Here is a 10,307-nt window from a genome sequence, read left to right as displayed (position 1 = left end):
TCATAATGTAGCTATTGTTCAGTGCATACACATTCTGGAAGAAGGTGCATCTTGTTCTAATAAGAGTGATGACATGTCCCAAAAATAACAGATTGCTTGTAAACACACACAGATCTCTTTTTTTTTTGTTGTAGCTTACCTCAAAAAACAAATGTAGTACCACAGGAATGTTGTAAATCCCACTAACAGCATGGAAATGCTTGAAGCCTTGTCACAAATAATCACATTTTCAACTGTTTTTACATTCAACTTAAATGTTGCTTTTGAACTGCCCTTCAGATTTGTAACAGCATTTCAGAGACTCCTTCAACATGAGTGAATAGCTATGGAATATTATGATTATGCAGATCAATACCTGTATTGTGTTTATTGTAGATTGTGTTTAAAATGACAGCGTGAGTTTACCGTCTCATTTGAATGCGCAACCCACTCACTCAGTGTGATGTTTCAGTTGTAGCTGCCATAAATAATCATGCATGTTGAAGGCTTGTCTCTGTCGTCGACCACCTGGAGAGGATGTGCTGAAGCACCTTCACTGAGGAGGACTTTCTGCCTCTGATTGACAACAGCTCCACTTCTCTGCCTGCCTGTGCTTCTCTCTAAATTGACTGGATAGCGAGCTTTGCGGCCAACTTCGACCTCTTCCTGTACCACATCCTGACCTGAGAAATGATACAGAAACCAAAATATGCACCATCGATAGACAATATCACAGGATTTTGCCTTTGTAGAAAATAAAGACACAACACTCCATCGCTTTCTTTGCCTGTTTGTGTCCAACGCTTGACAGTACAGAGAGCAATGAATTAGGTGTGGAGCCAAAACAGACTGCTCAGGGAGAGTCATCCTCCTGCCATTTGTATTTAAGGCAGGACGTCCACACGGCAGCGAGCTGAGTCACAGCACATTCAGCACATTACACGGTGGTCTCGTACTCCATCACTTCTTTGGGTGTGCCCAGGCAGCGGTACTGAATCCTTGGCGTAACTGGGGCAGCACTCTCGAGCACCAGGATGGTTTTACGCAGCCGGCGGTCGATGAAATGAGCATCCCAGGCGGGGTACTTCTTCCTGGGCAGGTCTATTCGGATGACGGGCCCCTCTGTCCTGGGTGTGAGCGGGGGCACTGGGGCGTGAGCTCCCCGAGGTGGTCGTACCTGAAACACATCTCCGTCCACCCCAGGCCCCTGCTCTCTGTCTGACCCTTTAGTTCTCTGAAGGGTTCTGGGGGGGCTGCTCACCAGATCAGGGGGGAGGCTGGAAGCCGGGGAGGCCAGCGACTCTACTGGCACCTCCTTCTCCACTATATAACCCCACCCTGAGACTGAGCCGTCGGGGTGCAGCAGACAGTAATACACAAACATGAAGAAGGTGCCCAGAGCGTAGCTGCTGGCCACCAAGCACACCATGATGACGGCGTAGAAGTCTGAGGTACGAGAGCCACGGTACAGGTACCAGGCAGTGGTGAGCGCCACATTCTCAACAAACACAGTCAGGCTGTAGATGAGCATCCTGCAGCGAGTGCGCCCCTCTCTGACGCTGAACCAGCAGAAAACATACACAATGCCCACCATCATGTTGTAGATGATCTCCTCCCATTTGGACATGCAGAAGTCTGTCTCGCCTTGAATTATCCAAAATGTCATGATGCACCAGTGGGCCACGATGAAGATGCCAAAGTAAAGCTGGAACACGGAGGCGAACAGGGCAAAGGCCAGCGTGCGAGCTCCGATGGTGAACAAGTGCCACAGAATCTGAACTATGACTGCCTTGTAGGTCATGGGTAGCTTATCGTCTCGGGAGTCCCTCAGGACTTTCTGATAGGAGGAAATCATCCAGGCGAGGGATATCAGTGAGGCAGAAGCTGAAAGCCCTGGGGAGACAGTGAAGGAGAGGGAGAAGAGAGGGATTTACTAGGAGCAGTTAGATGGGATGGGAATGGCTGTGGGGTAGCTGTCTTACCGTTTAGCATGGAAAGAAAATACATTTCCTCGGCTCTGTGGGGGCCTGATTGAGACGAGCTCAAGTGACTCATCGTGCACAGCGTGTGCACAGTGTGGGCTGCAGATTTGTGATTGACTGATGTGATAATTTATTTTTGACAGGTGGATGTGGCTGTGGTGGTTGGTCATTTTGAGCACTCACCCTGAAGGGGCAGCACCTGACTGGCCTGGATCATGATGCTGAGCTGCAGCACCAGCTGAGGGGCGCTCTTCAGGAAGGACTCGAGCAGACGCAGCATGCTGATATCAGCGCTCTCAAACATCATGCGCCAGTAGTAGTGACGGCGCTCCGGGTCTCCGTGCCAGCGGCTCTGCACGCCCAAATACAAGGCGTGGACATACCTGTGTATCAGAGGCAGACAAACTTCAGAAACATTCAGCAGTGCTTTAGGTTCTGTTGAAAAAAGTCAGATGAGCTTTTAATGCTGTGCTTCAAAAACTTTTGGACATCAAACACAGACTCTCAGAAGTCATAACTCATTATTCCAAACTCTGGGAGCTGTCAGTAGTTCTTGCCAAAAAGCTGGTTACTTGCTCCTCTGGGATTTAGATTAGACTGAAACTGAACTAAGCAGCTCTGTGGTTATAATTTTAGTACAGGGATCCGAGGGGGGATGTAGAACGTGTCTGCAGTCTCTTTTCAAATAAAATAAGTTAAAGGACTGAGGAAAAGGCAAAATATGAAAGGCTGCCGAGAGAAAAGGAATCCAAATAAAAGCTCTCAATCCACTCTTCACACTGAAGGTTGGAGGGGAAAAAGGAGCTCACTGTAAATCCCTTGTTGAACTCCTGAGCTTTGCTGACATGTATTCCCAGCCCTCTCTGAACGTGTTCTGCAATGACCTTGTATCAAAAAACACACATCATTTTGCAGACACACAGTTTCACATATGTGTGCTGTGCAAACATATTTCTGCACAAATTTGTTTGTATTATGCAAATGCGCGGAGTGTAGCTGATTGTCTTTATCGCTGCAGGGCATCTAACTGTTTGAAAAACACTGGTGGTTTCCACGGAGAACTGAAGCTATAAGTGTCTCAGTAATTGCCTCGGGGAGAAAGGTCAGAAGAGCCCTATGTCAACAAGCCCACTGAACCACAAGGGAGTTTGCGTAACTCTTTTTTTTGTTCTGGTTCCTGCTACACAATTTGTGCCTTGGGATGTAACACACTGTGAAAATAGAGCATATGTGCAGTAATGAGGGTCAAAGACTCAGGCACACAGGAGGACGCACAGATACAGTTTCATCTCACACCGTCTGTGACACAACCCCATATCACATTGATCCCGATTCACCTGACTAACTGTGTATCAGTGACGGATCGTTCCTGAGTTAACAGCTGAGGGTAAAACACACAGCGGTAATCCTCTTAATGTGCAGACATGCTGGTCAGAGAGCAGCGGCAATGAATGGGGCATACACAACAGCTTTAATGGCATTACCGGTAATTCTGTGCCGCCACAATGTTTTAATGTGCTCCTGGACACACTCTCTCTCACACACACATAAGTCTCCGGGAGGAAATAAGGAATCAATATATATTACCCACGGGGCTGTCTAAAGAGGCAGGAAGAGAGAGGCCACAAAGAGAGGCACCGAGAGAGGCTGTGTAGGCCTACAGATAAATCAAACAATTGATTTGCATCTGATTCCATCATTACACATAATTTGTCTTTCCATAATGCCCCAATATGTCCATAAAAGACAACTTATCTTTGAATATGAACGTTTTGTCTAACCCTCCTCCCACCACAGTTCAGCTGAATGCCTCCTCCCGGCTGGCAGCAGTTCAAACCTGTCAAAACCTATCAGAGCACTCTAAGCTTGAGCACCGACTCACCATCACTGAGTAGCTGACCTACAGACCCACTGCCATCCATGTGAGAGTAATGCCAAAGTGTACGCTCGTTTGTTTTGAGTGTCTGTAATTAAACATGTTTGGGTTCAAACATGGCATGCAGTTTAAAAAAAAAAAACTGTTAGGAGATTTGAGAATATGGGTTTTTCAAAAATAAGACGAAGAGCCTCAAGGTAAGAACTGAAAATACACTAAACAGTGATAGACGTGCCAGTACACACATCACTGCAAATAGGAGGCAACTCTCATGACATTTATGACTATTCATCTTCTTCAGCAATCGGGCTCCTTCTTGCCTAAACCCCAGAAGACAAAATGATTTCATTATATTTTTCTGTGTCAGGAGATTGGTGTGGATGAGTTGATGATTTTCCCTGAGATGATTGACCTAAAAGCCTGTCAGGGGGTTGGGGGGGAGTAGGTGGAGTCTAACTCTCCCTTTTCCAAGCCAGGCTGAGATGTCAAACAATACAAAAAGACATTCTGGCATTTTGGGCACAGTCCTCCCTGAATGATAAGGTTTCATAACTACAGGGAGTGATGCCGGGCTTTCGAGGACGCGTGTGTGCGCACACACACACACACACACACACACACACACACACACACACACACACAAAGGCAGAGGCAGAATGTGTAGTGCCCCCCACCACTTAGATCACGCTATGAGTATTCACACTTACCTCCAGACCTGCGCCAGCTGAAAGATGTGAATGATGCCCTGGAAGAGCCACATGAAGGCTCTGCAGCAGCCCCGGGCTCCTCCCCCGGTGCCCGGCCCTGACAGCACCCCGGCCGCGGCAGAGCGGCCAGCGCCCCGCTCGCCGCTGTCCTTGGTGCTGAAGTCGCTCTCCTCCGCTCCCGACGCTGCCACCACGGCGGCCGCAGCCGTGCCGCTCTCGACGGTTTCCGAGAAATCGTAGGCGAACCATCGGAAGCTCAGCACTTGCACGACCACGGAGGGGACTATCACAAAGACCAGAGTCAGTGCAAAGCACCAGTAGTCTTTCCTTAGGTAGTAGTCCGCGGCCAGCCACAGGTCTGAGGCCCCGTCCGAGAAGAAGACCAAAAGGGCGCACAGCGTCCAGCAGCAGTCCTGGAGGGAGTAGCGCTGCTCGGCGGGACGGCGCTGGGGAGGCCGCGGGTCCGACCTGGAGGGACACTCGGGTGGGATTTCGTTTCGTAGAGAGACGGGTGCACCATCAGATTTCGCGGCCATGTTTGTTGTAGGGAAGAGAGTGAGTAAGAGATGGGAAAATGATGGAAGGGGGGGAGGGGGGTCGCGTAGCCTGTCGGTCTGTATGCATGCGTGTGGGAGAGAGGGAGGGGAAAGGAGGCGGGGAGGAGGGCCAGGGGAGGTGAGAGAGATGGGAGGCACCGCCGCTCATCAATCAGCGATGATTAAAGCAGCAAAAGCAGATTTTAAGACATAAAAGCTGCAGATCTGCTCTGGACGGAAGATCCATCTCCATCAAGAGGACCTGCACTGTTTGATTACAGCTGCTGCTTGTGGTTGTTGTCGCTCATGTCCCCAGACAGGAATTCACTAATTCACAATCAGAAATCCTCCTGCTTGCAGCCAGTGGTGGGGGAACTACTCAGATCCTTCATGCAAATAAAACTACCACCACTACAGTTTAAACATGATCTATAAGCAGAGTATACAAAAGTACATGATCATATACTACATTACATATATACATGATATTGCATCATATATTAGCAAAATCTAAAGTATTAATTCTGCAGAAAACGACTCCTGTCAATGAATGAATAAGTAGATACATCAATTTAAATATGTAAGCAGCATTTCTATTACTTTTTTTTATCACTTTAAATTCCCTGAAACACTTATTTTTACATCATTAAAAAATAAAGAAAAAACAAAGAAAATAAAATACTGATTTCACTGTTATAGCAGGTTGGTGTGGGTCTGTTTCCACTACTTTACATACAGCTGAGTAAAGTTACCAACCTATGGATCAGGTTGGTTGAGTCCTGGCATGATTAATAGGAAAGGAAGAAGGAAAAACCAAATTGTTTCTCAAATATTTTGCTGTTTTGAGTTTAACAAAATGGATATTTTGCCCTCAAACAGAGAAGTTAGAAGATTGATTTGGTGGAAATACAAACTCAAGTAATTATGAGCCATGTTTCGCAATCTGCAAATCAAGTATAGCAATGGGGTCAAAGAGTCAGTCTGGAGTAGCACAAAAGCGAGGCCTTTGTTAAATCACTGAACTGAATGCAAGTGAAGTAAATGTACCACCTTTCAATCACATGATTCAAATGCACAGAATAAAAACATGTATAGACATTTGAACCTACGTGCTCTGGTGCAACACTCTTACAGACATGTCTGTTCAGATGATTTCTGCTGCTTACATGATCAAGAGGTTTTTATGGCTCACCATCACCTTGAGGTGGAGCAGCTGAGCGAGGCACTTCTCATGCTCAACTTCACCATCTAACAGTTTCTATTCTGCTTTTTGCTGCTTTCACGTCACACCCTGTCTGTCTGCTGCTCAGACTCTGGGTTCCTCTTTCTCTGCTCCCCTCTTGGCTCAAATGTCTGCGGCGGATCAGCTGAGCAGACTCCTCTGGTGACTTGGGCTGAGGCTGTCATTTCTGCCAACAGGAAACACTCTTGTTACACTTTCAGCTTGCTAATGCTCTCTTGGAGGTATTGATCCTTTCACTACTATATTTGTGTCCAAGAAACCAATACCAGAACTTCACCAATACATTACCTACATCAACTGCTGTGGAGAAAACGTGGGATTGGTAAAGCTATTGCAAAGTGTTGCTCTTAAAATGCAGCTTTAGCTCACACACTGTGTGCAAATTAAATTACAAATGTTCAGAATATTGGTTCCCAGTTTTAAAAAAGAAAAACATTTCAGAACAGTTTCAACAAGGAACAAAAAACAAGACCAAAAATAATGAAAATGTACTAAAATTTAATCATTCATAAAAGCTGGAAAATCATCTGTGACAGGGTAACACAAGAAGCAATATTAGAGTTGGTTTAGTACAATATATTTTCAGCCTCAAGACACAAATCAGAACGCACCATTTTCCCCCATCAGTCTATAAAATACTAATTTCCTTAGCTTTATTATGCAAAAATGGAAGTAGAATATATTATGGGAAATATGGAAGGCTTGCAGCTCTCAATATAAAACAAAGTCACTTAGGAAAGATGTTATCTCATCAATACACATCCTTGTAAGTAGGAGCGAGTAACTTATGGACAATGATGCATCTTCATTGACACTGTTAGTGCAGAAATGTACGAGAAGACCAACATTTCACATGGATTCTTTTGCAAAAGTATTGTCACAATATGCCAAGGATAAAACATTTTAGTTCCCATTTATGGATTTAAATCCATGGTCTCCTCTTTTACACTGATATTTCCAAAAGAAAGACACCTTGGAGAAGAGAAAAATAAACAAGAAAAAACAGTTGTCATCAGGCTGACAATACAAAAGAAGAGGTGTATTTCTTTGTCATTAAAAAGCAGAAAAGAGTTTCTTGAGTATGTGCCATCTCCTGCCATTTTGCGAGTGGTGAAGTTTCTCTGTCAGCCTTTTTCAAAATGCTCTGGAGAGGACTAGGAATGCTGGCACGATCCACTGGGAAACAGTTAATCATTACAAGTTTCTGCAAGGAAGAAAAAAAAAAACACAGTCCGTAATTAAAAATATGTAGGACACAATTTGTTTATTGAGAAGCAGGAGCCTCAGCTTAAAGCAGAAATCATCCTGGAGCCAGTGGCCACATGAACACTCCAGTGGCTTTATATTCATCAATAAATTTTAACTATACACACTTGGAAGCTCAGCAACTTCTCTGCTTCCTGTCGCAGTGCTCTACATGGATAGTAAAGTGATACGGCCCAAACGGAATCTACAGAGAACAGCAACATTTTCCTTGCAGATGAGACACAAATTTGCCACATTTTACCTCCAGAAAAAAGGATCAGTTGTCCACATTTATCTGTCTGTTCCCCTGGTAGAACTTGTTTTCGGGTTTACAAAAGGCAAACGTGGCATCAAAATGTCTCGTCCTAGTGAGTGTTTTTTTGGCAGCTCTATAAAAATGTTACAAGTAAAATAAAAAGTCAATGTTTACATTTTATGTTTGCAGTCCTACTGGAAACATTTATTGAGCTAAAGAGTATTGGGAAAAAACAATTTGCATGGCTGCTCTACCAATAAATATTATATATGTGAGGGGCCTTGAGACATTGCTTCATGGGTTCACCTGTTTGGGGAATCTATCCCATTTAGATATGAAGACGGCATTAGGGCTGGTCCGAATAGCAATTTTTGTTCTCCGGATAGTCGGCCCAATTAATGTCGAATATCCTGAATAGTATAGTTTGTGTCAGAGGAGGCAGGGACAAACTAGAAAGTAAACTAACAGTGTGAATGACACTGGCTATCTTGCGGTCAAGCGCAAAAACAGAAAATAAAACAAAGTTAGACAGAAGGGGGTTTCTGTGCTTTTCTTTCACTTCATGATTTTGCATGTAGATGGGCACTTTAGACTCCTACTTCTGAACATTGAGGACTTTTCTGCAAGTTGTCACACGACAGGAGAGAACAATTAGTTGTTGATTTTTTTGTGATGGTGTGAGGTGTCCCAGATATGCTGTCATCAACTATGACACACTGCATGGGATAAAACAATCAGTCATTACCTACATTTTACAGGTTGGTGTATTTTTATGTGAATATCCTGTAGTCTTAAAACGCTACTTGACAAACCAACTCAATATCTTCCAAAGTTGCAGCCTTTTTAAAACAAATATCCCCCTTCCATTTACCCAGACTGCTTCCCAGCTGAGCTGCAGTGGGAGGATAGTAACACAAAAGGGAATTTCTGTTTTAACAGAACAAAGGTTTGAAGAACCTCACAAGGACTGTGGGGATTTCGCTCCCTCATCATTGATACTCAAAGTGTATTAAACCACACAAAAGAAATGGTTACTCCAAGTAAAACCTGTCAACACCCGACTACTCTTTCATACCGACTTGAAGGGTGGTCAAAATAGCCATTAAACAAAACAAACTTATGTTTAGATTTGTAATTAGATTTTTATCTACCCTGAGGTTTAAAACTCGAGATCCATCACAGGAAAATTATGTCAGCCTTTATGGATGTGAAAGAATGTATTATCATGATGTTACAAAGCAGCATAGTTTCATTTAAAAATCCAGAATGACATGTTTACTGTATCCCAACTAATCTTTAGGTTTTCGTTACAAAACCAAGGATTACACTCATAAACCAGTGAAAACAGAGACAAAAATGGGGCACGCTTTGGGAAACAGAGGCTGGTAGTGTTAGTTCGAGTGCAGTGTTTGAAGTAGAAAATGGGTCAGAACATGCACCAACAGTGGTTCATGTAATCATATACAGTTACAGTTCTCTGGCAGCAGGTGGAGCCACAGCATTCAATAAACTTGACAAACTTGCACTCAACATTACAAATCCTCTTTGATCAAATGAAAAGACGGAGCCCTAAAAAGGATTTTCACACATTTAGGTTTCCAGTGGTTTGGCTGACACTAGATAATGGTTTAACATGTCTCTAAAAACAGAAACCCTCCGTTCATCAGTACACATTAAACCAGGCTGGTGTGACAGATTGGCACAAGGCAAAAGGAACGTGAGAGGGGATTTAATTCATTACCCACAGAAGACCCACTCTTACACCTACAAAGAGTCATCAGTTTTTCTAGGAGATCAGTAATCAGTTTTCAATCACCATTTACTAATTCATCATGGTACTGCAACAACACGGTATTTGCTTGTTTGCTATAGAAATCACCTCAATAATTATTGCAATAGATCTCTAAATGTTCAGTGACAACCCAGTGTTCAGTGAGCAGCTGGAGCCTTGCAAATGTCTGGAATAAATTTTGTTCTAACACCCACTCACCTGGCCTGGAGCTACCGTGGGAGGGCATTTTAGAGCAGTGTGCAACTTGACTTCTTTTTTGTCTTCTTCTTTTCCATCGGCGTTTTTCTGTTGATCTGTCGCACCAGATCATAGAAAATCTACAACAGAGAAAATTTGATGGTTTCTACATTTTTGTTTCAGCAGTAAGTGCATTATGATGATGTCAGTATACATTTTATGTTGACACAGTTATGCAGAAATGCACGAGATGGATATATTTTACGTAATTTCTTCAGTCGGTGGTAAGTAACTAAAACAATCAGGCCTCTTAAGATGACATAATCGTGCAGTTTTAATTTTGGACAGAAAGATGACAACAACATTCATGTAATATTCTTGAGAAATTAAATGTTTATTTTGATAACTTTCGAGTGCATCTTTGGAGAACTGCAAAATGCCTCTTGTAAACAGTTATTTTAGTGTTTGCGTGATAAAAACAGAAGTCAAAATCTACTAGGGTTGCACAATATAT

The 10,307-nt window shown here is 43.7% G+C and overlaps 2 protein-coding genes across 2 annotated transcripts in view; both read right to left on the bottom strand.

Moving 5' to 3' along the window:
* Nucleotides 1-916: 916 nt before the first annotated feature.
* xkr7a (XK related 7a) lies at nucleotides 917-5,080 on the bottom strand. The gene is made up of 3 exons (XM_008277822.1): nucleotides 4,545-5,080; nucleotides 2,145-2,344; nucleotides 917-1,872 (listed from the first exon to the last, which is right to left on the bottom strand). The coding sequence occupies exons 1-3, from the start codon at nucleotides 5,078-5,080 to the stop codon at nucleotides 917-919; spliced, it is 1,692 nt and encodes a 563-aa protein (XP_008276044.1).
* A 1,721-nt stretch (nucleotides 5,081-6,801) lies between these two features.
* rap1aa (RAP1A, member of RAS oncogene family a) overlaps nucleotides 6,802-10,307 on the bottom strand; it is a 12,467-nt gene continuing 8,961 nt past the window's right edge. The window contains exons 8-9 of the mRNA XM_008277809.1: nucleotides 9,815-9,933; nucleotides 6,802-7,527 (exon numbers count right to left, since the gene is read on the bottom strand). Of these exons, the coding sequence (XP_008276031.1) occupies nucleotides 9,844-9,933 (90 nt within the window). The 3' untranslated portion in view covers nucleotides 6,802-7,527; nucleotides 9,815-9,843. The remainder of the gene's footprint in view (nucleotides 7,528-9,814; nucleotides 9,934-10,307) is intronic.

Source organism: Stegastes partitus, unplaced genomic scaffold (assembly GCF_000690725.1).
Source record: "Stegastes partitus isolate 25-593 unplaced genomic scaffold, Stegastes_partitus-1.0.2 Scaffold4, whole genome shotgun sequence".
NCBI classification, from domain to species: Eukaryota; Metazoa; Chordata; class Actinopteri; family Pomacentridae; genus Stegastes; species Stegastes partitus.
This window is presented reverse-complemented; position numbering and strand designations above follow the sequence as displayed.